The 27,737-nt window shown below is 43.3% G+C and overlaps 1 protein-coding gene across 5 annotated transcripts in view; it reads right to left on the reverse strand.

Annotated features, from left to right (window-relative positions):
* The window catches only part of RYR3 (ryanodine receptor 3), a 557,802-nt gene that overhangs the window by 31,565 nt on the left and 498,500 nt on the right, over positions 1-27,737 (reverse strand). For 3 of the 5 annotated variants that reach the window (XM_027553456.1, XM_027553455.1, XM_027553454.1), the window contains 19 exons: positions 26,437-26,524; positions 26,244-26,336; positions 21,628-21,642; positions 18,799-18,969; positions 18,448-18,507; positions 15,737-15,868; positions 15,144-15,256; positions 11,965-12,061; positions 10,036-10,142; positions 9,585-9,636; positions 8,545-8,601; positions 7,215-7,314; positions 6,985-7,064; positions 5,447-5,523; positions 2,848-2,921; positions 2,575-2,592; positions 2,074-2,154; positions 1,530-1,618; positions 452-580 (listed from right to left, as the gene is read on the reverse strand). In XM_027553456.1, coding sequence (XP_027409257.1) covers positions 452-580; positions 1,530-1,618; positions 2,074-2,154; positions 2,575-2,592; positions 2,848-2,921; positions 5,447-5,523; positions 6,985-7,064; positions 7,215-7,314; positions 8,545-8,601; positions 9,585-9,636; positions 10,036-10,142; positions 11,965-12,061; positions 15,144-15,256; positions 15,737-15,868; positions 18,448-18,507; positions 18,799-18,969; positions 21,628-21,642; positions 26,244-26,336; positions 26,437-26,524 — 1,633 coding nt within the window. The remainder of the gene's footprint in view (positions 1-451; positions 581-1,529; positions 1,619-2,073; positions 2,155-2,574; positions 2,593-2,847; positions 2,922-5,446; positions 5,524-6,984; positions 7,065-7,214; positions 7,315-8,544; positions 8,602-9,584; positions 9,637-10,035; positions 10,143-11,964; positions 12,062-15,143; positions 15,257-15,736; positions 15,869-18,447; positions 18,508-18,798; positions 18,970-21,627; positions 21,643-26,243; positions 26,337-26,436; positions 26,525-27,737) is intronic. The other 2 variants (XM_027553458.1, XM_027553457.1) reach the window with 1 other exon arrangement.

A 27,737-nucleotide genomic window follows, 5' to 3' on the forward strand; every position in this document is an offset into this window, starting at 1 on the left:
TCTCTGCTTCACTTTCCATGCTTAACTGAACACCTATGATGTGCCACACATGCCAGAAATGAAGAATTTTAAAACACCTAAGAAATGTTCTGTCTGCAAAAAAATTTCAGTCTAGGAGGGAAAGCAAAATTTTAAGTGCTACTGCTGCTAAGTCGCTTCAGTCGTGTCTGACTCTTTGCCACCCCATGGACTGCAGCCTACCAGGCTCCTCCGTCCATGGGATTTTCCAGGCAAGAGTACTGGAGTGGGGTGCCATTGCATTCTCCGAAATGTTAACTAGATCAATGCAAATCAAGTGTGACAAGAGTGTAGGTACTATTGGTTCCTGTTTATATAAGAAATACTGTCAGTGCTAGAGCTGGATCCACAGTCCACATGTGCAGGGAATACAGAATATGGGAATGTTAAAAATGTTCCCTTCATTTGCAAGCAAACATTTCGTAGCACATACCTGGATGTATTCTGTAAGAGAATTGAAGATCTGCTTGGTGACCGCCAGGGCTTTGGAAAAATTGTGCTGTCCAGATTCATCAATGATGTCCTTCCCTGAGTAATACCAGTAGAAATCACTGATTGATTCCTAAGAACAAACAAGGAGAGTTTAGTATGTCTCACATATCAGTAAGTGAAGCTAAATCTCGTGTTCGGGAAGAGTACAAGAGAATCCTACATTTCCGTGACCACTTTGTTATGAGAGGAGCCTGGGACTCTATGAAAAAACACAGAGACATCTGATCCCAAGTACAGACACTTCCCCTCTGCAGGAAAGAACAGGTGAAAGAGAGGACAGTGTTCAGCCGGAGCTGGGTGACCATGTTATAGGACAATTTATTCACAATGCAAAATGTTACATTAAAGATAAATATGATCACCCAAATACTCAGCAACATACTAGCTGGCACTGTCAGTACTAGGCACTGTTCTGAGCACATTACATGTATTAAACCTCTTCATCTTTACTACCACCCAATAAGACAGTACACTCCTCGTTTTATAGATGAGGAGAATGGAACACAAGAAGGCTTGATAGATTGCTCCAGGTCATGAACTGGCAAGTGGCAGAACCAGGCTGAGAAATTAGCAAAGAGAAAAAAGAATCCTTTTTTATGTTTGTGTAGATCTTCTTGAAATTATTTGGATTTTCCTTCAAACAATTAAACCAAGTGATGTCTGAACACTAAGAACTTGTAAACTCATTTCCCATCCTTTTTGTATCTCTTTTTCCTAGTGAAAGTCTGTTTTCACTCACAGGCTGTTTTATAGCTCTGGAGCACTGTGGCTAAGTTTACACCAGCTAAACTACAGTAAACCAGCAGGTTATAATAGATTTCGTTTTTAAGCGCTCCCTCTTAACACGTCAGTCTTCAAACTCACATTTAGGTATTTGATTTCCCATGAGTGTGTGGACATGGATTCCAGTATCTGCTGCACTCAGGCTGGACCGTACCCTCAGTCGTCCCTGGCCTCTGTAACTGTCTTTAGCTTCTAGAAGTGTACACGAGGAGAGCCACCATCCAGCACCCACTCACCTGCAGACGCAGAAGGTAGTCCACGGTACTGATGATGACGTTCACCGTGGTGGTGTTGCCCATCTGAGTCCTCAGGAAGTTCTGGAAATCTGAGCACACCAGGGCTGGGTCAGAGCTCATCCCTGTCATGCCTGAGGAGCAAGTCTTACGCTCTCGGCTAAGCTCCGAAGAGACACACTATGTGGAAAGGCTGACAAGGGCACCCTGTCTGGGTCCTGGCAGGTGGTCAGAGCACCACCCTGAGCCCACCCATCCCAGTGACACCAGAAACTGGACATCGTGAACTCTGAGGAACTTGACAGCAAGGGGTAGGAATTTAACTTCAACATCTGAAGGTTCTGGAAGCAACTTAGCCTGGATGGCACTAAATAACACTAGCCATGAAGTTTAAAGCTCATGTTACATAGCATTTTTTAATCGAGGAATGGATTAACTGTTGTCCTTGAATTAGCAATTGGTTATGTTAAGGGTGGCAACACGGAATGAATCATAATTTTGCACCTGAATGTTGTTTTCCCTTGACGAATCAATGTGTTCCACTTACCACTGTTGTGTCCTTCACAAAGTAACTGCAGGAATCTAAAGAGATCTCGTGTAAACTCGTCATTCTGGAGTACTTTTTCACCTTGAAAACACAGAATACGGGCAAGCATTTGTTTGCTTTTTCAACACAGAATACCTTCGGATACACATGACTGCAAAAATGCTAAAGGAACTGTGTCAGAGCTGTGTGGAAAGGGAACTTTGGATAAATGGTGACAAAGCCAATTTAAATTGGAACTGAGGCAATGCCCAACAAAGCTAGGATTGTCAGCCCCGGGATGCATTTGGAAGGAAAACAACTAGGCTGCTGGCAGTAACGGTTCACAGTCCATAACCCATGCTTTAGAAGATGGAAGACACTTCTTTAATTAAACAACAGACTGCTGACTTAAACTCAACATGCAACCACCAAGCCGAAAATGTGTCTGTGCTGGGCCAATTAAATAAGATCCCTTAGGACTCACACACAGGGCAGGAACTCAGGCCAGAGATTCAAACTTACCACGCTCACGAACAATGACTGGTGAAAAGAGAAAAACAGAAGAACACAGAGTAAGAAAACCACAAATGTCAAGATAGAGTGTCTTTAGCTAAGACTGGTTCTGTGAACACATCAGCCTGGATGTGTTTTATCAAAACTACAGATGGAAACATCTTGCTAAAATGGAGCAAGTCCTTGGAGGTTACGTAGCAGTGAGCAGGAACTCTAACCATAAATAGTTAACCAGGATTTTAATCGGAAAGAGAGCAGCCTTCACCTTCGTCAGTTACTTACGTGTTCCTTCCTCAGTAACCATCCCCAGGCCTTCAGCTTTATTCTGCCTCTCAAATGCATTCAAATCAAGGACACTTGTAACAGACGAAAGAAAACAAGGTTCAGGGCTATGCACACTGGGAAAATGGGTTTTTAATGTCAATGTAGCCATCAACTAAGAATATCCTGTCCTTGTATTACCATAAATTACATTACACGTTACAGTGCAGTTGAGTCTAACGGTTCTCTGGGTTTGTGACAAGCAGTGCCTGGAGCTCACAGCTCTTGACACACGCAAGGACAGGGCTCAGACACACTTACAGTGACTGTCATTGTTTGTCCAGTTGGAGTCCTTCCTTATGGTTGAAGATTTAGAAAGGCTTTCCAAATAAAGAAGGAATAACCTGTATCTAAGATTTCTTAAGGGAAAGGTTACTTTAACCTCCTCTAATTCATGTTCTTCCCACATTCATCTACTTTTTTTTTTTTTTCCTGAGAAACACAAGGAGTTGTGGCTTTTAGTGCTTAGGATAAATATCCATGGAGAGAGCAACAGTTTCAGATTCTGAAGGGCCACCTCCTTTACTCTATGCTTCAGGAGCCAATAGTAGCCAAGATAATGCTTTTGAGAGGCCATGGTGTCCCTATGTGTTCCTGAACCTGTGACAAGTTGGCTTTCATTTGGTCCTCACCTTCCATAACCTTCCCAGTCACAACCACCACCAAACCCTGCTTAGCCAGGAACCCCTAGGTCAACCACAAAGCTGTGGTCACGAGGATAAGGACCATATGATTTCCAACTGAGGCTCACTCTGTTTCTCTAACAGAGTCTATCTCTTTCCACAGTATGAATGATTTCATAGAACTTAAGACCACAAAGTTTCACAAGAATATAGACCTTAGGGAAGCCTATGGCAGAGTCCAGTAAGATTCTGTAAACTCCCCTCTTTCTTTAACGACTGGGCAAAGAAAATGACTGTTGCCTTGAAAAGACTCGAGGGAAAAATCCAGCACCCCTCTCCCCCTTTTAGGGAGTCACATAATGTTCTGGAATTTAGATAAATTTTACAGAGGAAGTGAAAATTCCTATTGCCCTCGTGTTGGTTTTTCCCAGATCCTGCTGTAAAACAGGTCTTTAAAAAAATAATACAACACCATCCTTCAATTTTGGGAGGAGAATATGGACACAGGACATTTGGACATAGCTGCTTTGAAGCATCACTGCTGATTCAGGAGACAATCTGTGTAGCAGACATTTCTGACCTTTATTCCATCCCAAAATACCCATTTCAAAATTTAATTTCTTGAATGGCTCACTATTTTACAAATATGTATTATTTTTATAATCAGCAAAAAGCCATTAAAATATCTTAAAAGTTCTGGTAGGACTCAGTTGGCCTCTTAAGAGTATGTCACCTATCCCTCTAAGACATCATTATAAATTAGCTTAGCAATATTAAGTGCTACAGACTACTAAGGGAACTCAGAAATTTAACTGAGAATTTCATGAGCAATATGGAACTGAACTGCCTTGATTTTTGCCATCTTTGAGTCCACATGTACTATTTTATCCTCAGTGAGTCAGGTCTGGCAATATTACATTTTCTTTTCCTGAAATAAACGAATTGGCTGTTGGTGAGGGGAAAATGGAGCTGAACACAAGGGATTGTACTGAAGCTCAGATATGTTCCCTACAACCCCGGGGTACAATATTTACCCAATCCAATATGACTAGCAATATTATGAAGTTCACCAAGTAAAAAGTCCATCCCCCAAATTTTCAACTGGACCAATGTTCCAATTTTAAGAATTATTATTTGGAAGCAAAAGAGCTAGGTAATTATAACTTTGACTTCTTTTGGAATGAGTTGCAGATGATTCAATATATATATGAATGTTGAAGAATAAGAACACTTTTCTTAGACTGCTGGCTTGTTTCTGAAACGAGCGAGTATGGTAACCTTATGACTTTTGGTTACCTATTGTTCATCTGTCAGAGGGGAGGCTTACACAACTGGGTAATATAAATGGAAAGTTTAATGCTTCATTTTTCAGACAATGTCAAAATGTTCCCACATCAGGATGTACCTCTGTCAAAATATGTACCCACTAAATATCTCTTCAAAGAATTGTTAAGGATAGAGATGAACAAAGTACCTAATGGATCTCATGAACACAGAGCCTTGAGTCACACTGAGTATTCTTCTTTTCCATTCTTTGCTAATTTGACTTACGAGTACACATGTTTAATAAGAGAAACTCACACTCAGCTCCAAAGAAAGCAACATAACAAAAAAGGAGGTAAGGGCAATTCAAACACTAAACAGATGTAGAGAGGTAAGCTCTGTGTGTGTGTGTGTGTGTGTGTGTGTGTGTGTGTGTGTGTCTGTTACATGTTCCCCTCTGTGTGTGTGTGTTACATTTTCCCTTCTGAATGCTATTTGAAGGTAATCCTGAAGGCTAGAGGAATAATACCCATCCTCTTCTGAAGTAGGTATTCTTTTCTCAATAATTCCACGATAAGCCAGTTTATTTATGTGGCACTCTCCCATCCCACGCCCCTTTCCCTGAACAGTAAATAATTTTTAAAAACTGCCATGGGTGGTTTTCCCATATTTACCTGCAAGACTGCATAAGACCAGAAAGACTTTGAAAGAACCCAGCATCCTTTTTCTCCTTTAGGTAATCTAGCATTTTCTGTAAGGGAGACACATTTGAAAAGGAAAAACAATGAAAACTCTGGCACAAATATCGACCCTCCTTATTGCGATGGACAGATGGCAGTTCCCAATCATTCAGGCACACCAAGTGAGATTCAGGAGGTGGTTTTGTAACCCTGGGTAAGCATGAAAATATTCCACCTGTGGACTTAAGCCTTTCATGTGCCTGAGCCCCACTCTCTACTTAAAGAACCAGAATCTCTCAGGGCAGATGTTTTATTTTACCAAGGTCCACTGGTGTTGATAGATCTACACCGTTGGTACGGTAGATCTTTGACGTCAAAGATTTACTGTTTGAAGCCTCTTCTCTTTGGAACAGGTTCTAGGACTAGGCTCTAGTAATGTTTATGGTTACTGAGGTAAAATCTGAACAGCTCATGCAATGTTTAATGCATTGGAGGAAGGAGCTTAGCTAGTAAGGAGGCTAGTTGAGAGCACAGTATCTCTCACAAAGAGACTGTTTCCTCTGTTCTCTGTTACTGGCAAGCTAGGAACTTGGTCTGGCATAGTAAGAATCTTCTTAGCTTTTTTAAAGGGCTCTGTAAGAAAGCAACTGATGGAGTGGTGATGGAAGAGAACAGAAAGTGAGGGGTGCCTCTGAAATGGTAGTTCTTAATGAGAAATTTGGTTTGCGATGAATTAAAGCCTGAGAAAAATTATATGCAATAGTGGTAGTTATGGATTTGGAGATTCTCAAAGGCCCTGGGAATGCCAACAGTCTTTGAAATTTCATTTTCCTGTGCACACAGATGCTTTTATTTTTAGCTAGAGCCTGGAGTGCTCAGGAGACACTACTGCATGTCTGTCATCTGTAGCCAGTTCCAGGTCAGATGGTTGAATGAATTCCATGCGCCAGGCACTCCGCTATATATCTCTGTGTGTTCTCTCTTTTAATGCATGATGGCAGGGAGTTTTATTTTCATGATCCACTGCTACATCCTCTACCCATAGAAGAGAGCCTGGCCCTAGTACATAGTCAGTGATCACTAAGCAGCTGTTAATATGAATGACTGAATATGAATGACTGAACAAACAAGTGTGTGGGGTTATGAATGTCACTTAACTGATCAAGCTTCTTGCTCACAGTAAGGCAACTAATAAATGAAAGTGTTGAAATAAAAACCAAAGGCTGAGAAAATTTCCTCTAGAGTATAACTTGCAGAAAATCACCTAATGATAAAACAAATGTAATGTTTTTCTTTCTGAACCCTAGATGACCCCTCTTTAGTAAGCACATGTTTGTCTGCAGACTCCCAGTCCTGGTCTTATCTGATTTCAGCTACTCAATGTAATTGGCCACTGAGGACAGAACTCCAGCAAAGGTGATTCTTGGTGGCCATCCATGCAGCAGAGTCAACCTCTCTTCCCCAAAATGTGACAGCTGTTAACTGGAAATACCCCCAGGAAGTCTGCACCACCTCCTGTGAGCCCCCATTACCTGCTGCACACCGGCATTGCCCCCATTCAGAATGGCGATCCCCAACTTCAGAGTTTCCACCACCATGGGGCTCATCTCACCTGTCGAAGTAAAGATTTGGTGGAATCACCGAGGAAACAGGGTAAATCATATCTACTGGGCTTTATCCAGATTCCTTAATAATGACTTCATGTCACAGGGTGACATGTCAGTGTTAGTTAAGGGACCCACGCACAAGTCTCTGCAATCACCTTTGCTGGCGCTGATCATCTGAAGGACCATCTCGGCGGCTCCACGCTCATGCAGCCGGGCTTGCTGATAGAGGGTTTTCTGCTTTTCCATTTCTTTCTCCTGGAAAAAATAGCAGGGCGGAGGGGATGTGTTTACCCCCAGAGAATTCACTGTAGTCAGATGAGTTGAGAGAGAGACTCTTTACTCTGCTAGGAAGGCAACACACGTAATTTCAAACAAAACAGATCTTGGAAGTTTATTTTTAGATGCGACCCACTTTTCCAAAACTGTCCATCTATAATTTACTCACATTTTGATGCTGAAATTTCTAATTCTGTACTGATAAGTACAAAACACAGTCCATTCTCCAGTGACACTATGATTATAGAAAGTGACTTCAGGGACTTCCCTGGTGATCCAGTGTTTAAGAATCCACCTTCCAAAACAGGGGAACCAGGTTCAATCCCTGGTCGGGAACGAAGATCCCACATGTCATGGGGCAACTAAGCCCATGTACCACAACTAGAGAAACCTACATACCCCGGTGAAGACCCAGCATAGGCCAAAAAAAAAAAAAAACAGTGACCTCAGACTAAAATGGTTTGTTTTCAATGTTATAAAGGAAAACTTGCTGAGGGCTCAGCTGGAATTCATCTGAGCACAGCATACGCCTACTTATCCAGAAAGCTCAGACCACACTTAACAAATGTGAGATGCTAGAAGCCAAAATTTTCCAGAACTGTATCCATTTACTTTAAAAAATATATGTATTTATTTGGCTGCCCTGGGTCTTAGTTGCACCATATAGGATCTAGCTCTCTGACCAGGGATTGAACCCAGACCTCCTGCATTGGGAGTGCAGAGTCTTAGCCACTGGACCACCAGAGAAACCCCTGTATTCATTTACTTCTGCTCTTGAATATTTCGTCTATAAAACAGTACAAGTAAACTAATGGAGTTTTATTTTGAGAGACTCAGGGTCCCACACTGCCCCAAATCAAGATCGTCATTAAGTACATTTACAGAATAATAGTGCAAAAACCATCCAGTGTCTCCACTGCTGTGAATTTTCACTTTTGAATGTTTGCACGTGCCCTTCCATGGCCCCTGTTGCTACCATACTTGGGTTGATGTAGGAGATTTCCTACAAGAACAAACTTGAAGGACCGTCTGCTGACTGGCTGCCTGCTACCTTTCATGAGGCCAACAGACGCGACCACACCAGTGCGCTCATCCAGGCTGACTGGCGTCCTTGCTGCCTGACACACATGGTGGGCCAGTTGCATGGCTGATGCCAGCATCCACCCCTGAAGGCCCTCCTGGCTGGCTTCAAGCTTAGTGAGAACTTACTTCAAATGTTTTCTCCTTGTCTTCGTCCTCATCTTCGTCTTCCCCACTCTGACAGCTCTGGATTCCACGCAGCCGGGAGAGGAGGAGGCAAACAGTCAGGTTAAAGGTGGGCCTAGTAAACAGGACTCTGCTCTACTGTGTGAGGGCAGGGGACGGGCTGTAACTCACAGGCGCCTCTGGACCTCAGCACTCTGTGAAACTGAGAACATTCGGATCCCAGGAGGCAACATTCTACTCTAAATACCACCTTTGTGGTTACCAAGGAGTTCAGAAAAGAGAAATGGGAACGCCGAGTCAAAGGGGACATCCCTGGTTTAACCACAGACCCGAACTCTCCTACTTAAGAGAGTTCTGTAAAATTCTGGTGTAAATCGAGAGATAGGAGTGCAAAGAACCTGCCCATTCTCAACATGAGTCAGAGGCTTGGCCATAAGATTAGGGAAAGCCAGGATGTGAATCCCAAAGTGTCCCCACGGAGCACCTGCCAGAAAAATGGGTGCTCCCGTACCTCCCCACACAACCCCATCTCTGCCCGACAGGAAGTGCTCCCACCGGAGGAGCAATAGTTTCGCTCAATCACTCGGCATTCCAGAGGCCACTGACCCCATGTGACCTAGAAACATCATTTCTGGTCACTTCATCTCTTCTAGAACACTAGTTACTTCCTCTAGTTTCTAAGCCTGTTTTCAAATGTACTGGATTTCCATCACCTAGGGACATGGTTGAACTGTTGGACATGTTCTGAGCATCAAGTGAAAATTCGAGGATGATCTAGATGTCTGAACCCTGTGAAGCTGGCTGAGAAACATCATGTGAACCCAGGCACCAGACCCCACTGTTTCTGCAAAGCATTGTTTTCATAGGATGATGGTAGAATAGTTTACTAATGTTGCCTGCAGAGCACGTGAATTGTGCAAAGCCTGGAGCCCACACCATGACCCAAGTTCCAGGCTAGTTGCTCAATGTGACAGTTTCCATGTGCCTGAAAAGGTCAAAGGGAAGCAGGAAGACTGCAATGACAGGAAGTAAACCAAGTGTACCTTGGCCATCATGCTGGCATAGGAGGTGTACAAAGGGTCGTCTTCCAGTTTGCTGGAAAGAATGGAGGAAATATTTAGCAGACCGACTTTGGACACAGTAGAAAAGACTGGGAGGCATATAAATCCTAATATACCAGTGAATTAATTAGAAGCCCTCCTCCCTCACCCCAGTTCTTAGAAACCACTCTGAAAATCGGAATCATTATTGGCTTGACACGGAATTCAGGGATGAAGTTCAAGTTTCAGGCTGCTTCATCTTCAGACTCAGTGTTAAGCTAGGGCTATGGTTTCTGTATTTTCCCCTAGAGGTTTCTTGATGGCCAAGAACAAGACAGCAAGGAGGGCTGTTCAAATCTGGCACCCGCTCTGTGCACACTGCCACTTGGGGAGGACAGCGTGGGGAGGACCCAGCCATGCCTGGGATGTGAGCAGGATGCTCCAGGGTGCTGACCTCCTCTCCGTGAGAGCGTTGCGGCTAAAGTGGAGGATGATCTGATGAAGCGGGTCTGGCTGCTTTTCCACCTCTTCCTCCTCCTCCTCTTCCACCTTGGGAGATTTCTACACAAACCGAGGCAGATAGGTTTCAGGCATGAATTTCAGCACGTGGCATACCACCGCATGCGAACAAAGGCGAAGCACCAGGCACAGAGCGCATCAACTCAAAGCACAAAGAGAACCACGACGTCACACGTTTATTTCAGGACAGAAGCCCTAAGGGTGCAAGGTCTGGGAATGAAATGTGTGTATATATATATATATAAATATATTTTTCAGCCAATTAAATAAACATTGCAATTTTGGGTTAAAACAAAATGGAAGGAAAAGCAAAAGCTTGACTGCAGGGGAGGCGCTCCAGACTCCAGTCAGCAGAACTCTCATGCAAGCTCTGGGCACCCGCATTCAGGAGGGAAGCCCTGGAGAGTACCGAAGAGGCTGTATCTCTCCACCAACACCTGACATTTCTCTTGGAGAGCTGGGCTGGGAATGGGGGTGGGGCAAGAGTTACAAAGCACTGGGGCCATCTGGGCGTCTACTACTATCCTAGACTGAACCCAGTGAAATGCTTCTCTTTCCTGAACTCAACCTTTATCCTGAAAATCTTGCTGTCCCTGAGAGATGCTATCCTGGAGCTGTGAGCCTTGCAGTTTCTCCTCTGAGAAAGTCTTTTCTCTGTCTCCTTTTACAGAAATAGCAGCTGATGCCAGATGAATAAGTTGACTTCCCAGCAGTGGTAGAACCAGCAGGGTGGACCATACTCAGTAAATTGGTGAGAACTACATAGGTTGTGTGAATGGTTCAGAAGAAGGGGAAGGTTGAAATGATGCTCATTGTCAACTTCACACTAATCAAGAAACGGGAAATCAAGCAAATGTCTTTCTCGCTGACAGGAATGTATGAAAAGATAGATGTGCATAAAGAGAAATGGAAAGAGAATGAGCAAGAAAGGATTAAAGGACAAAAGACAAGAAGAGGAAAAGAAACTGAGGGAGATGTAAAGAAAAGTGAAAGTGAAGTCGCTTAGTCGTGTCCGACCCTGACCCCATGGACTGTAGCCCACCAGGCTCCTCCATCCATGGAATTTTCCAGGCAAGAGTACTGGAGTGGGTTGTCATTTCCTTCTCCAGGGGATCTTCCTGACCCAGGGATCGAACCCTGGTCTCCTGCACTGCAGACAAATGCTTTACCTTCTGAGCCACCAGGGAGATGAGGAAATACAGAAAAAGTCACATGGCAAGTATAAACGTGAGATACACAGGGTAAGACTAATGGAGAGAGTAGAGATTAGAGAAAAAGGTGAATGGGAGAAATAAGGAGAAAGAGGAATAGAACTAGGGCTTGGCCAAAGGTGAGGAGAGTGTATTTTCTTTCTGAACCAGGATGAAGCTCAGTGATACTGCTGCAGTAAGCTTTACCCCTTGCGTGTTGTTTCAAGTAGTTTAAGCACATGAAGCCTGTGAGAGACAGGGCGTGGCAAATCTTCAAAAAGGCCAAACACAGAAATGTGAGATGCAGGAAGGGCGTTTAGAGGTGCGTTCCCCAAAGGGGAGCTACCCACCAGAAATGCAGGGCCTTGGCTAGGGTGGGCTGGCCTCCTGCAACCAAGAGTGCTCAAAACTTAACTTGGCATGAGCTTTCCAAGGCACGGCTGTGCATCCCAAGAAATATTAGTTGTTAATAATGAGGAGGAGGATGATCACAGGACCAGCACCTCCAAGTGAAATTCATCCTCTGGCTCTTAGGACTATTATTAGCGGGGCTTCCTCTGAGAATCTATACACCCGATTCTTTGTGAATCTTTCAAAGTTATAATGCACACACATGAATACAAAAATCAAACTCATTCGTACCCATATCTGCTCCCAGTTGAGTCAGTACTTACAGCCAAATCCTGTACTAGTTTCTCTTCAAAGGAATACTCCTCTGTTTCTATCCAAAATCTCTGATAGCCATGGAGGAAGAGGTTAATAGAGCGGTGCCTGAGCGGAAGGGGTGAGAATGAGGTCAAGAGGGGTCCACGGGACACCTTGTTTTAGTCTGGGCGGTTAACAGTTAGTAAGCAGTTTTGTACAATTCTTATCTTCTGATTGGTCAGGGTAGCCAGGAGCACACTATAAGCATTTATTTCAAAGAAACCAGAACCTGCTAACATGGCAGATCCTGAATATTTAGACAGCCTTCTGAATGAACTAACAATGGTTAGTTCAAGACCTGGAGGTCACATTTACCCTGCTCTGGTCTCACTGGGTCTTTATCACGTCTCCCCTCTAATGAGAATTCACTAGTTCGAAGAACAGCCTTGAGTTATCTGTGAATATGGCAATTTGGTGATTCCTTTTGACTGATCAACTGTCCAGGTAATCTAATCTACATTATGCTGATGGTGAGCTGTGTAGTCTCAGATATACTCAAAGCAGCAGAGTGTCCTTCTTTACAGGGCCTGTGAGGTACCACAGCTGCAAGGGCTCCAGTCTGTACTCAGGAAATGAAGCTTGGGTGTGTTGTACTCATCAGCAAAACTTCTGCATGCTTCACAGGTTCCAGTGCTGGCCCTGGTATCTGGGAACACTGAATAAACTGGCACAAGCCACTCCCTCTCTACAGGACATGACGGACTTCTGGGAATATTAACCACTGAAGAGCAAGTAAGTGGTTACCAAAATGTGAGGAGGACCAAAGCGAAAAGGAAGGTCAAGACCAGACTCCTCAAGCCTTGGTCATTATTTCTGGTAGAATATAGCCCTTACCATCTTTCTTCAAAATCTGACCAATCAGAGGTGTTTTTTTAAAAAAATTGTACAAATTTGTGTTTTCATGGTCATGTTAAATCATGGTCAAGAAAGGAGAAGTGTGCAGAGAATGAGTGGGTCTCTCCACAGGTTACATTACCATTAAAATGAGTATAAGCCTGTCATACTGAGTTTTTTCATTAACCTTTTCCAGCCAAACCCGTTGAAAGGTGCTCAGGAAGAAATTGTTAATTTTGTGTCTGGGGAAAAGCATACAGGTTTTCTTTTAAAAACTCACAGCAGAGAAAGTTTCCACATGATAAAAATAAATCCCTTTAGCCCTTTAGTTTGGAAGACTCCATGCAGTTTAGATTCTCATAAGAAGGAGAAAAGGCATGGTACTGACCACTAGCCTCTTGTTCATTTTTATTGTTGTTATTATGAAATCTATGTATAATCCTCCTAGGGATACAATCCTCCTATGTATAACTTCTAGGCAGAACTCCAGGGCAGCCTCTCTAAAACAGCTGTGTTAGACACGGCGACATTAAAAATGGATAACTAACAAGAACCACTGCAAAGTACAGGGAACTCTGCTCATTGTTTTGTGGCATCCTGGACGGGAGGGGAGTTTGGAGGAGAATGGACATATGTATATGAATGGCTGAATCCCTTTGCTGTCCACCTGAAACTACAATACTGTTAATCAGCAATACTCCAATGCAAAATAAAGTGTTTTTGTTTTTGTTTTTAAAAAACAGCTGGGTTAGGAGTGGGGGTGGCCATGTTTCATCAAGGAGACAGTGGATTCTTGGACTTACTATTATCCATTCAGTGGCAGAGTTCTTGAGGGAGCAACCAAAATACTAAAAGATGGTACTATCATTTTCAGTGGGTTTAGAAAAAAATGCTTGTTTTTGAGAGATGTAATCGCTGTTGAGCTGGCCTGGGAGATACGAGCTTAAAGCTGAGCCCTCTGGAGGTCATGTTAAAGCACATCGGGTGTGGCTCTCTACCAGAAGGGGAAGCGAATGCCTTCTGATGTTTTACCACTTTTAGAAAACAGACAAAAATCCTAGGCAATTTTGCTTCTTTTACTGGGCTATAAATTTCATTTGTCTGCCAAGACTTCAGCAACCTTCATGCCCATGACTGCCTGACTTAATTTTTCAGTTTTCTTAAATTAATGAATTCTATTTGATTTGTGATGCCTCAACCTTTCCAGAGACACTAGTCTATTTTCTCAAGAGACCTATAGGAGCAGGTGTGTGTCTCAGAAGCCATGATTCTGCACCATCTTCAAAGACCCTAATTCAGAGAGCTCAGTTGGCCAGCTGGCTCAGGACAGGGATATGGGACACTCTGGGCAAATGACAGCCAACATACACAATTTGATGAAAGCAAAATGTCAAACATAGAATAGTCTTTCATCTGAGATTCCAAAGAAACACATGTATTTACATGCGATGCAGAATTTACTTGGCCACATCAGTTTCTTCTTCCTGACCAGGTGAGGATATTCCGATTGACTGGAAGTTGATCAAGCAGTGGCTCTTCAACTACCAGCTTTGTTTATTGATCATAGGCCCAGACTTACTGACTTTGCAATTAGTCTGAGGATGGGAATGCCGCCACACCACCAGCGACACTGAGTTGGCCTCAGTGGTCAACAATGGCCCAGTCTATACCGATACTCTGCCCTTTACTGGCACAGCACATGTTCACACACATTCCAGAAAAGCCTTCACATATTTTTGACTTCAGAGTACAGACTAAACATCCAGGTAATGCCTTATGTTCATGACTGGCCTCTTGGGGCATCTCTAAACAGTTCCCTAGTTTCATCTTGAAAGCCAAGTACATTAGGCTGAAGGATTCTCGGGTTACATTTCTGTACTTGCTGAGGAAACATAATTTTGGTATCAATCAAGTGCTTGAACATGGAAATATTGCTTGATCTATGGATGGAATTTGGGGTAAAGACTTTTAGAAAAGTTTCCTTTTTCTAGTATGCCTTTACAGCTGCACAAAGAATCTTACCTAGGTAAAACTAGAGAGCTTCCATATGCTTACACGGCTGACTTTACAGTGCAAAAAGGTGAAGTGAGGCAGGCTTGGGGACACTAGGAAATCTCATCTGTTTTCAGTTCTTATACTTACCTTCGTAGGCCAGTATACTATACTGCAGATTGCGATGGCTCCGCAGGTGAAGGACTCCAATCTCTACCCCTGGGATCATGAGTGTCAGAGCCAGAAGAGAGCATAGCTATAGGAAGATACCTTAATTCTCATCTCTGACTCACATGCCAGGAGAAAAAGACAGAATACTTGCCTGGGCAAGTTGTAGAGAGGGGCCATCCTGAAACAGGCCACCACTGCCCGTTTCCGCTGCTTTGATAGCAGTTTGTGCCAGACCGCCTTCTTGGACCTCAAAGGCTGTTCCACCTAAGAAGAAATCACATGGCTAGGTATACACTAAGCTGATCTGGGGGGGCAGAAAATACCAATAGTCACCTACAGCCCACACTTCTCAACCCTGGAAGAAATAGGATTTCTCAACTGTGGTCAAAGGTACTCAGCACTAAATGATTCACTTTGTAAAAGTCTTAGGGTTTCTTTCTTCTCCCAAAGGCTTTTGGTTGCTTACTGCTTAATAGTAGCTTTACAAATGAGCAAGGAACTTAGATAGGTTATTTGAACTAATGGCAAAAATTTGTAAAACACTGGAAGGGTTAAGCATTAAGGAGTCTTGCTACCACGAGGCACCAAGATGACACTTTGGGATGACCCAGGATGATCCTTACTTCTTGGTTTCTTACAAGGGTGCTTACAGGGTGTCCAAAACTAAAAGCTGAGTGTCAAGATAAATTTTGTATTCTGCAAGGCGGTCTTGCTTCCTCAAGCCTTAGGGTAGATGCTACTTACCTGCTCTAGGTGGAAGACAGCTGCTGAAATTCTCTGCACACGCTCCACTGTCTTTTCTGGGTTGGAAGGTTCTTCACTCTTTAAAACATCTTTGTATAGGTTCAGTTGCCACTTTACAGCTGGATCATCAGACTGCAGATTGAAGCACATACATGAGATGAGCAATCTCTTATACCTCTTCTATAGAAAAGGCCTTTGTCTCCTAGAAGGGTTCCATAGCATTCAAGAGTCTTTTCTACGAATTCCCCTCTCATTTTCTCTATCATATTTTTCTGGAACTGGGTAGATGCTTCATAGGAACTTCTCATTATAGCCTATATGTCTCAACCCTTCTATCATATTTTCCATCCCTTTCTTTCTGTGCTGCATTATGATTTCCTTAAATCAACCGCCCAATTCATAAGTTCTCTTTTCAGCTGTATCTACTACATTTTTTAACCTATATACGGAATTTTTATTCCTAGTTTTTTAAGGAATCTGCATACTGTATACAGATAGGATTTTTAATTTCAATGATTATTTTTAACTTTGTAAATCACTGTGAGGTCTTTTTCAATTCTACATCCCCTCTCCTTTCTTTGCAAAATAATGTCCAAGGCTTGATTTATAGCTTATATGGCTGCCTTTATCTCTTTAACTATTTCTATAATACTTAAAAAATTCCTTTCTGTAGTTCCTTAGGCTTGAATTCTTCCTTTTGTTGATTTTCTGTCTAATGGTCATGGATTTCTTTCCACACTGTGTGTTTTTTAAAAATATGAACTTGTACTCAGGAGTTTTGTTGACTGGCCCATATTCTAGCAGGTAGAGTCTCTCTAAATGGTTTCATGGCTGTTTTTACGGCAATTCATGGGTGTCACTGCATCAAGGCTCATTTTACATAAGTTCCTTGCTCTGTTGTTGTTCAGTCGCTAAGTCATGTCAGACTCTATGGGACCCCATGGGCTGCAGCACTCCAGGCTTCCTTGTCCTTCACTATCTCTGGGAGTTTGCTTGAACTCATCTCCATTGAGTATAGGATGTTTTCCAAACATCTTAGCCTCTGTCGCTCCCTTCTCTTGGCCTCAATCTTTCTGACTATCAGGGTCTTTTCCAATGAATCAGCTCTTGGCATCATTTGGCCAAGGTATTGGAGCTTCAGCTTCAGCATCAATCCTTCCATTAAATATTCACGGTTGATCTCCTTTAGGATTGACTGGTTTGATCTCCTTGTAGTCCAAGGGACTCTCAAGAGTCTTCTTCAGCACCACAATTTGAAAGCATCAATTCTTTGGTGCTCAGGCTTCCTTATGGTCCAACTCTCACATCTAAAAATGACTAGTGGAAAAATTGTAGCTTTGACTATACAGATCTTCATTGGCAAAGTGATGTCTTTGTTTTTTAATATGCTGTCTAGATTTGTCATAGCGTGCCTTTCTTCCTTTTAATTTTGTCGCTGCAGTCACCATCCGCAGTAATTTTGGAGCCCAAGAAATTAAAATCTGTCACCACTTTCACTTCTTCCCCTTCTATTTGCCATGAAGTGATGGGACTGGATGTCATGACCTCAGTTTTTTGAATGGTGCGTTTTAAACCACCTTTTCCACTCTCTTCTTTCACCTTCATCAAGAGGCTCTTTTATTCCTCTTCACTTTCTGCCACTAGAGAGGTATCATTTGCATACCTGAGATTGTTGGTATTTCTCCTGGAAGTCTTGATTCCAGCTTGTCACTTCTCCAGCCTGGCACTGCACATGATGTAGTCTGCATATAAGTTAAACAAGCAGGGTGAAAACACAGAGCCTTTACGTACTCTTTCCCAACTCTGAACCAATAGTTGTTCTATGTAAGGTTGTAGGTGTTGCTTCTTGACGTGTACAGGTTTCTCAGGAGACAGGTAAGGTGGTCTGGTATTCCCATCTCTTTACGAATTTTCCATAGTTTGGTGTCATCCAGATTTGCTCTAAATTTATGCTAAGCATGGGAAATTTGGTCCACACTCCTCTTCCAGATTACTAAAACCCTCATCCCCTATGATATGTATCTGGTCAGGAAAGCTCTATGAGTTTTCCTCACTTCATCATCTTCTCTTGATTACCAAGATTTAGAATGCCTTCTTTTTTCTGGCACTTAGAATTTTTTTTTACTGCCTTTTTTATAGTATACTTTACCCACCATTCCTATATAGTTGGGGTATAAAGGAGAAGCTATTTGTATCATTTTAGTCTTCTATCTTAGGGCATAACATATTTTGGGGGAAAGCTGTTCAGATTTGCAGACCTGGAAAAATTTTAAATAGCCTTAAAATAAAAATTGGTCTTGATTTTGATTTTGGGGTGGGGGTTATACAAACTCAGACATAAAGTTACTTTGTTCACAAATCTCTAAAGCTGAAAGTGCTAAAACTTCCCCCAGGTTTCTGTTACACTCTAACACACCTCACAGTCAGGAAATTCTGAGACCTAATCTAACTCCCCTGCCATGGTTTGATGTCAGTGGGACGTGGGGAGACATGTTTTACTAGACCTCCTTGCAACTGGCAAAGAAAAAAACAAAAATCAAGGACCAAAAAATGAAAAATTAAAGGCAGAGAGTTCTACCAATTAAGCACAAGTACTCTGAGACTGTTTTTAGAACACATTAAGAAAAATATGAGTAAACTAAGTGGGTGTGGGGCACCCTGCAGCCAGAAAGAAGCCTGTATGAGTTCTCATTGTCTTCCTGCTACATCACCTTTTCCTGCAAGTGCAAGTTATTCCGCAGATGTTCCTTCACCTCTTCATCTGTGTCCTTCTGTGGAAAGAGATGTGAAATTTTATTCCTATAGGTTACTATGGAAATATAAAGTGGGGTGCAGGGATGTACTAAGAGTTTTGCTGGGATCTTTACTACAAGACAAAAGGAGAGGACAGACAGGGACTTATCCGAAAGAGCATGTGCTGACTGCCAAATCAGCTGTAAAGATGATGGCGTGTTGCTTCTGTGCACCTTGGCGTCTGTTCATTGATCCCCAGGGACGGAGGGCTGAGCACAGATCACCACCACCTGTATTAAATGCTCCACCAAAGCAGATGGGTGACTTACATAGCTGTACCGTGATTTTGCAAGGGAGATCAGCTCCTGATCGCCTGGGGTGCACATATTCAGACCAATGGGCAGCATTTTCTTGAGTGCAGCCACGATGAGGGAGGTCTGGATGGAATAAAAGTCTCCCCTTCGCTTTGTCTTCTTCCGTTCCTGGTCCTGTCCTCCAGACTAGGAGATGAAGTTCAAACAAACAGAGGGGCTCAATGACTCCGAAAGGCATTGCCTCACCTCGGAGGCAGCCTGCCTCCTGTATAGGTCCTTCCTTGTATAGGTTGGGCCTTTCTACATTTCAGATGCCAGTAAAGGATTGTGATACACAAAGCCAACCAAGGGGCCATTCAAGGCCAGCCCTGATGCTAAGCCTTCTCCTTGTGCGCATGCTCACTGAACCACGTGACCAGACACATAGCACCAACACCCACGGTCTCTGCTCGCTTGCATCTGGATGTAATGAACAAGTGGTGTTCTTACAAAAAGAGTGATTTGCTAACTGACAAAATGACTGCAGAAAAGAACTAAGAATCCTGATGGTGGGCAGCAGTAAACAGGTGAGAGAGCATCTGCCCTAGAATACTAGCTCCTGGCCAGGGCTGGAGCGAGCATTTTGGGGCACAGGCATCCTAAGGTCCGCAGGAAAACGGGACTGCCCAGGTTGGTAGGGCTGCTTTGGGATCTGGCTGGGGCAAAGTTAGGAGAAACAGTGCAGACAGGTGAAGAGGAACCGTCCCAAGTCTGGGAGAGTCCACCCTCCTTTGGTTACACTTTCTGGACCCTTTCTCGGTGCGTTTATCCAGCGAAGTGGGAGGTTTGCAAGAAGAGCTGCAGTGGGTTGTGGCGCTGGTTTGTGGCAGCCCCAGGCAACAAACTGTGGACCCTCTGCACCCACAACAGAAGGTGGATATGGGTGGGCCCAAGAAAACAAGGCTCTGCCGGGCCCACGTTGTACCTCACTTGCTGGACTCTGCCCCAGCTGAGTGGGCTCCTGCTGGAAGGAAGGAAGGGCTGGGAGGCCAGAGGCAGAGATTGAAGTCAGGGTCCATGATGGGGGAGAACTGGGGCTTATTAAAGCTTGTGCTTTATGAGGTGCCCGTGAGTGGCCGTGAGTGTTTGTGGCCTCCTTGTGATTGCACAGTGGCCTCCAATGACACACACACTCTGTGCTCCGGGAGCTGCAGAGAGGCTAAACCCCTCCTCTGAAAACGGCATGTAAGACCTGGGACCCCCAGCTGGAGTAGAATTTGCTTTATGGAGGATTGGTTTTCTGAGAGAAGACCAAGTCGGGTCAGAATCACACCACCTTAGCGCCGATCTGTTTACATTCAAAGTGCGATGGAGGAGTATTATGAATGGATATTCTCAAAACGGAGGTGACTTCTTTTACCCAGCTTGTGGTGGCTAAGCTTTCAAGTGGTTACACCGCAGAAACCACAGTGAAATCCCTGGCAGGCAAAATCCAGTCTGACCAAATGCTGCCAGACAACTCTACTTGTGTCTGGTGTTCCAGAACAACAGGTCAGACCCAGACAGCAGTGGGAGGGGGCAGTGGAGGAGGGTGGGGTTGAGGCAGGATACAAAGTGTCTTGTATTCTAGACACACAGCTGGAAAGCTGATTCCTACAGAAATTCCCACCTTTACTGAGAGCTTGCTGGTTTCCTTAGATGTTCTAGTATCAGGTATAAAATTCTACAGGTTGTGCCTAAGGCAAAACTCGTAAGTCTAAATTACCCTTGAAATACCTCAAATTATCCATAAAGGATAGAACCCAGTTTTTAATATATATATATATATATATATATATAATGAGGTATAATTACATGGACATTATATAAGAGGTAAATAGTAACATGCATATACAATAAATATGCAAAATTGTGGATGTGATATACAGTTTAATTTCTTGTTTGCTATTTTCTTTGGCCAATCTCATGTTGTTCTAACTATAAATGCTGCATATATGATGTGGCTCCAATGTGCCTGGTACTTAGATAAAGCATTTGTAATCTTCCCAACAATGCTAAGATAACAAGAAGTCAGTTATATAAAGGGGAACATGATGCTCGGGGAAGTTAAGTGATGTTTTTCTAAGGACACACAGCAGTTATGAGTTCGGGCCAACATCCAGACCGACATCTGCCTGGCCATGGCTCCATTTTTCTTTACTAAGAGCTGCATGTGACCTGGTTCCTGCACATCTCCGTGTCTCTGCTACAGACCTGGTGCAAAGGTCTTGGGACAGTGGCAGCAGACATATGTTAATGGAGAGAAAGAGAAATACTTCCAAGCAATAACCGGTATAGGATACTAGAAAACTGTCCCAGAGTTTATTCCACTGGGTGCACATTTTATGCAAACACGGCATTTGAAATCCTTGCTGGTTTCAAATCCTTGACTTTAGTCTTTGGAAAACTCTCTGACTCTTTGGAGTCCTGCACAAGAGCCAGACATGTATAGTGGGGTAGGGCTGGGACCACTAACGGTAGGTAATTGGAGGGAGTCTCCTGGGCTCTCAGGGCCCTGGTCAGCGTCCCTATCTCTGTTAGTGTGCTGGCTGCAGAGTAGGCAGCTGGGAAGGGAGCAGAGATGGCAAGGAGACCTCGGATAGGGCGAGGCTTGGCTGGCTTTCCCGGCTTCCCCCTTCCAAAGGTGGGTAGGCCTACATTCACTCTTTGACAGGCAGTTGTCTTCCCTGGAGCAGGCCTGGGGGACCTCCAAGTGGGAAAATCCATTCTGGACCACCCCCATGGTGATCACAGTGCAGAAGGTGGCCAGAGTCTGGCCCCTCTAATACTAGGACAGAAAAGACACGTCATGCATTTGACCTGTACCTTTACTTGCATGGCCTGTGTGGAAAGATAAGAGAAAAGAAACAAGGAGAAGTCAGTCAGTGAAAGCAGGGGTCCAAAGCATAAGCATGTTAGTCACAGCTCTTCCACCCCCATTCCTTAGCCAACACGACAGAAAAGCAACCACTCTGGAAGCCAGTTGACCATGGCATGAAGCGGGGGTGGGAAGTTAGGATGGAGGTTAATTGGATTGAAAGGACTTACACCCAGACCATGCAGTACATCATCTCAGAGACCAGCATTCCAGAGTGTGTGACACTCTGCACACATTCCAGAGCGTGCAGACCCAGATGGTCTTCAGATCTGGCCACCCAAGTGACTTTAGATTTCACACCTTCTCTCCTCCCCTCTCCATCCTGTCACCTGGGTGGGCTGCAAACAATCTGTCACATAACCAAAGACCCTGATTTTCTTTCTTTCTTCCACCCACTACATTATCACCACCAGAAGATCTGTGGTTACAAAAAGAGTGAGGAGAACTGAGCTAAGGGGCTATGTATGTGCTTCCCCTAAATAAAGGTTTGCTAAAAACCATACTCTAGGAATATCCAAGGTGGTTCAGGATCATCTCATGACCCAAAAGATGGGGCATCTCCCTTCTTGTGCTGTGACCTTCAAATATACCTTAGGTCAAAGGCTCCTCCTACATGCTATAAGTTCTAATTTTATTCTTTTCCTCACATATTGCTAAGATTAGTTAACTCAGTGCATTTCCCTAATGCTTGAATGCTCTCTCTCTCGTGCATGCTCTCTCAATATATTTTAATCTATTTTTAAATGTTAGCTGAAACTTTTCATTTTACAAACAAATCTAGAAATTCCTATACATTAAAAATCACTTCATTTTGGCACACTTAACCACTAATAGTTTATGATCAAATAGCCAATTTATGTGTGAAATTAAGGAAAAACCAGAGACTCTTAAGGGAAAGGGAGTTGGAGGAGTGGAGGGAGGCTGTAGAACTAGGGCAGAGGTGTGCGATCTGAAGCGCTCATTCCCAGGGAGAGGGTAAGGGAGGTAGAGACCAGTCAAGTCTACAATGGATAGTAGAGAGAAAGATGAATTTCCAGAAGCCAGTCTGAGAATGAGAAAGTGTGTGTGTGTGAGAGAGATAGAGAGAGAGAACAAAGGAGGGAGGGTAGTAAGAGAAGAGAGAAGGATAGAAGAGTGAATGGCGGGGGCAGGGAGGACAGAGAGAGGAAGTGAGGAGGGAGGCAGGGTGGGGGTTGGGGGTGGAGGGTGAGGGGTGGGTAGCAGGGGGAAAGGCTGGAGAAAAAGAAAGGGAGAACAGGAAGTGGGAGAGAGAAGGCGGGCAGAGGGACAAACAGCACTTGAACTGTACAAGTGCAAGAACAAAGGGAATACAAATGAGAAAAGGTGGAGGGGGGAATGAGAGAGACAGGTGAGTGGCCAACTGAGGAGTCACTGAGGAGGAAGAAGCACGCTCACACATGTCATTCTGCATACCTTTGAGGAGCATAAAGGTGTCTTTTCAGCATGTCCCTGTCCTTTCTCAATACACTGAAATCACACTCACAGGGTGGAGTGGCTTTAAACAATGAGGCACCCTAACATCTCCTGCATCACAACTCTTTTGTTTACAATCTTGGTCAAGGAACTGACATTTCTTGGGCTAAACGTGTGTTCTAACTTACCACTCCCCTCCGAGGAAGCTGTTGCCATTTTTCCAGAAAACAAAACAAGTTTAAAAACAAAACAAAAAAACACATGCTCAGCTCAGTTATGTACAGCTTGACATATCTGCAAACCGGTGTTTAACAAAATATACAATGAGCTCTCCTCAAAATGTGCTTTTGCTGCTGGAAAAAGGACATATCTTTGAACTGACCTTCCATTAAGCGTGAACAGTGTGCCCCACTGTATATTTTTTCCACTTCCTTTTTGTCTGCAATAGCATGCATGTGTGGTGTGTGTGGGCATGCAGCTTTCTGGCACACACCTCTCTCATATGCACTGAGGCCAAGATCATTTATACAACACCAGAATTCAATTAAGAGAGGAGATGAAAGCAAGCACAGGTGACTATTCAGATCAGGTAGAAGAGAGAACATCTAATGCAGGGTGGCAGTGGGGATTCAGCTGATGCTAAAGAGAACACTCCCTCCCCATCCTCTCAATCAGTACTTTTACATCCAAAAAGTACCAGAAATAGCTATGGGTTACTGTTTTTTGGAGGCATGGTATCTCCCTATCTGAAATAATGTGCTGCATTTATGTCATATTATTCAAGAGATGCATTTAAAATTTACTTTTTAACAGGGCATACTAGTAGAGTTGGGAGAAGTCAGGCAGTAAGCTCAAGCCCATTCTACAAACTAGTAAACTGGGATCCAGAGAAGTTAAGTGAATGTTGCAAGGCCATCCTTATACTCATCATAAAGCCAAGCGTGGGACTTTTGTTTCCTTTGGTATCTAGTTCCGTTTACTACTACACTTTGTGTCTCAACTGAGGCAACTGGAACAATATGAATATTTATTACCCTGAGGAGTACAGAAAATGTTATTTAACATCTAGGGAGTGTCCTTCCATCCATTACACTGTAACTTTTACCCTTTCCAACATCACTCAGAAAAAAAACTGGCATACAATGTCAATGGAAACCAAACGAAAGCCTTTGCTCCTGTGGACTAACCTTACCAGCAGGGAGGATGCACCCAAAGACCCTGCTTTTCTTTCTTCTTTCCACCTGAGTTCTGATTCTGACTATCTTCTGACAAGGCTAATGTACTCTTTTCCTCATTCAATGATGTGAATGAACAATTTCAGGTTAGTGTGTTAGTAGGTTAGTTTTAGAACATCATTCTTTGTCACCTCATCTCTTTCCAAGCGTAAACCCAAGGACCTTAAGTATCTACGCATCACCAGAGGGTTAAGGTATCTTTGCCATTTCTGCTCATCTGGGATCGAAATCCCTGTATCAGAGTCATTTCCTTTGCTTTGTTGTCATCCGCTGACAATAACAGTGGATGCTACCTGGATCCACCAAAGGCCAAAAGATCTACCCCCAAGTTGAAGGAAGCAAGGAATCTGAGCATCAGTGACTTTCTGTAGGTGAGCAGGGTCAAAGGAGAGCTTGCAATGACTGTAAGAAAAGTCTTCAGAGGAACTGAAGGACAGATGTCCAGAGATCAGGAGTTTGAAAATATCCTTTCTCCTGTACCTCACACAAGTAGCTGTTTGCCAGAAGTTGAATGCAAAATAAACTCTGGAAAATCAAATAAAAATTATCTAAAGCACAAAAGGATACATCTTAAGTAAGATCCCTTTGCAGCAAAGATTCCTCTTGACTGTGAATATATATATACCTAATCTCTCTGCATTGTAAGTGCACAATTTTATTTATTAAACTTACTAACCAGCATACATCAGATTTGAAACTCTGAGAATAAATTTTTGGATGCTGGAAGAAGTGTTAATGTCAATATAGCTTAAAGATGGAAGGGACAGAAAGTTCAGACTGCAGCTGACCAGAGCTAGACATGCTTTGTGAAGTTTTGGGTGCTGAAGTTTTCACTTTTGGTGTCATACCAGTCCCTGGTCCGCAACTGTGCATACAAAGATCTTCTATCGCAAATGGTTATTTGGAAAGATGTACCAAGGGCTTCACTATCAACCCATGACTGTCATCTTTCCAGAACTGACTCTCACTTCTGAGAGGTCCCCATGCAACCTCCACCTTCCTGGTTCTCAAAGGCAGCACTGTCCCAGCCATGAGAGATGGACATCTCAGGTGTCACATATCACATCCAGTTGACAATACAGTCAACCCTCGTCAAGGGACACTTCTCAGGGGAAGAGAGTTCAGGTAAGCCAGAACAGCTGGGAATGAAACAGCACATTTAAGTAAGCCTTGCTTTTGTGTATACCCCTGAAGGAGTGTGTCTGAGAGTTCTCTCCCATAAAATGGCGAAGCCTCATTGTACAGAACTGACTCAGGAGGAGCAGGGGGGCCAGCTCCCCCTGCTCTATTTTTGCTGTACCCTGCCCTGTAGGTGACTTTGTTTTCAGACAGATGTTTGGAATGCCCTCTTTCAAACATTTCCTATAATGGGATGGATAAATGTTTGGGTTTCTGAGTGCAACTTGTATGGAAAATAAATAGAAGGCATTAAGAGGTCAGCATAGCTGAAATAAAGCAGTTATTAGATGTTCCAGATAGGAGGAAAATTAGTGCATTGTAAGAATATGTGCCAACAACATCTTCAAAGTAATGTCCTTACAGCTAGTTAAAAGGTGGCTCTAGGCACGTGTATTTTTGTAGCTTTTCCACACAGGAAGTACTTCTACTTTAAAACAGGTAAGTGCAGCTTTGGTTTTGCAGACCTCTCAAATGCCTTAGGCAAGTCTCGAAACAAACTTTTTGACACACAAAGCAGCTACTTATTCATCAAATGTGATGCCCATGCTTATTTGAGAGCAGTTTCTTCTCGCTCATTCTCAAAGAAACAACAGTGGAGACTGTTGGTTTTGTGTGGTTTGACCTGAACGCAGTAGGAGCTTATCCTTTCACACACCCAGGACATGTAGCTTGGTTCAAGGCTGGAGAGCCTTCGGGATTGATTTCTATGGACTTACTTTTGACATCTTGCTTTTGCTGTCTCCAGTTAAAAATGCCAAATTATTAATTTCGTTCTGAATCACAAAATTTTGCTCTTCCCTCTTGAAGTTCTGAGTGGGGGGAACAGAAAAACAAACATTACAAGAAAGTCTTCCGAGGTGTGTACCTTTCACCACTGACTCCAAGTCCAGGGCCCCCGTGTGTGCTTACGTGAGATTTACACCACAGGATGAAGATCTCTGCCACCATGCGGAAGAGCTGGTCAGAGTCTGCATCCGGGCTTTTGAGCCAGTTAGATCTGAGGCAAAAGACAAATGAGTATGCATGTGGAATTCATCAGTGATTGAAACAGTCACACTCTAAAAATTATACCAACACCAGATGCACACATTTATCCAGATAAAACTGCATCCCCACCAAAAGCATTCTTCAGACAGGCTAAATATCAGTATACTCCTCACATGCTTAGATACAGACATGCAATTGTTGTAGGTTGTTTGAAGGACCTACAATACTCATTTCCATTTTACTAAAAGATGCCAGGATTATCTTAGCAATCAGACATTAGAAATCAACATTTCAAAATAGTCAAAAGTAGGGTTTTTTTTGTCCTTTGAACTGAAGAGATGATTAGAGTTACACTATAAGTTTTGTGACTAGCCTCCTTTAATCCATAAGGTTAGCAAGATCAGGAAAGTCTTGGTCACTGTGACATATAATCTTATTGTGGACATCTGTTACTGTCAAGTGTCTGAAATTGTGAGTACTCTATAAACAGTTCAGGCCTCACCTATTTTCCTTTCAAAGCCACTTTTATGAATGAAATCTGTAAGAATGTTTTTCATTGATATTTGAAGTGTACATGCAGAGACCAATACTCCTTTGCTCTCTGAAATGGTTTGGAAATTCCCTATCTAAAATACTAGCCTAAGTTAAGAAATTTTGCAGTGGTGGCAAGAAGGCTAAGCTACAACAGAATTTAGTCACTTTCTTTGACTGTGTGGATCACAATAAACTGTTGAAAATTCTGAAAGAGATGGGAATACCAGACCACCTGACCTGCCTCTTGAAAAACCTATATGCAGGTCAGGAAGCAACAGTTAGAACTGGACATGGAACAACAGACTGGTTCCAAATAGGAAAAGGAGTATGCCAAGGCTGTATATTGTCACCCTGCTTATTTAACTTATATGCAGAGTACATCATAAGAAACACTGGGCTGGAAGAAGCACAAGCTGGAATCAAGGTTGTCAGGGTAAACATCAATAACCTCAGATATTCACATGACACCACCCTTATGGAAGAAAGTGAAGAGGAACTCAAAAGCCTCTTGGTGAAAGTGAAAGAGGAGAGTGAAAAAGTTGGCTTAAAGCTCGACATTCAGAAAACAAAGATCATGGCATCAGGTCCCATCACTTCATGGCAAATAGACAGGGAAACAGTGGAAACAGTGGCAGACTTTATTTTTTGGGGCTCCAAAATCACTGCAGATGGTGACTGCAGCCATGAAA

Source organism: Bos indicus x Bos taurus, chromosome 10 (assembly GCF_003369695.1).
Source record: "Bos indicus x Bos taurus breed Angus x Brahman F1 hybrid chromosome 10, Bos_hybrid_MaternalHap_v2.0, whole genome shotgun sequence".
NCBI lineage: Eukaryota > Metazoa > Chordata > Mammalia > Artiodactyla > Bovidae > Bos > Bos indicus x Bos taurus.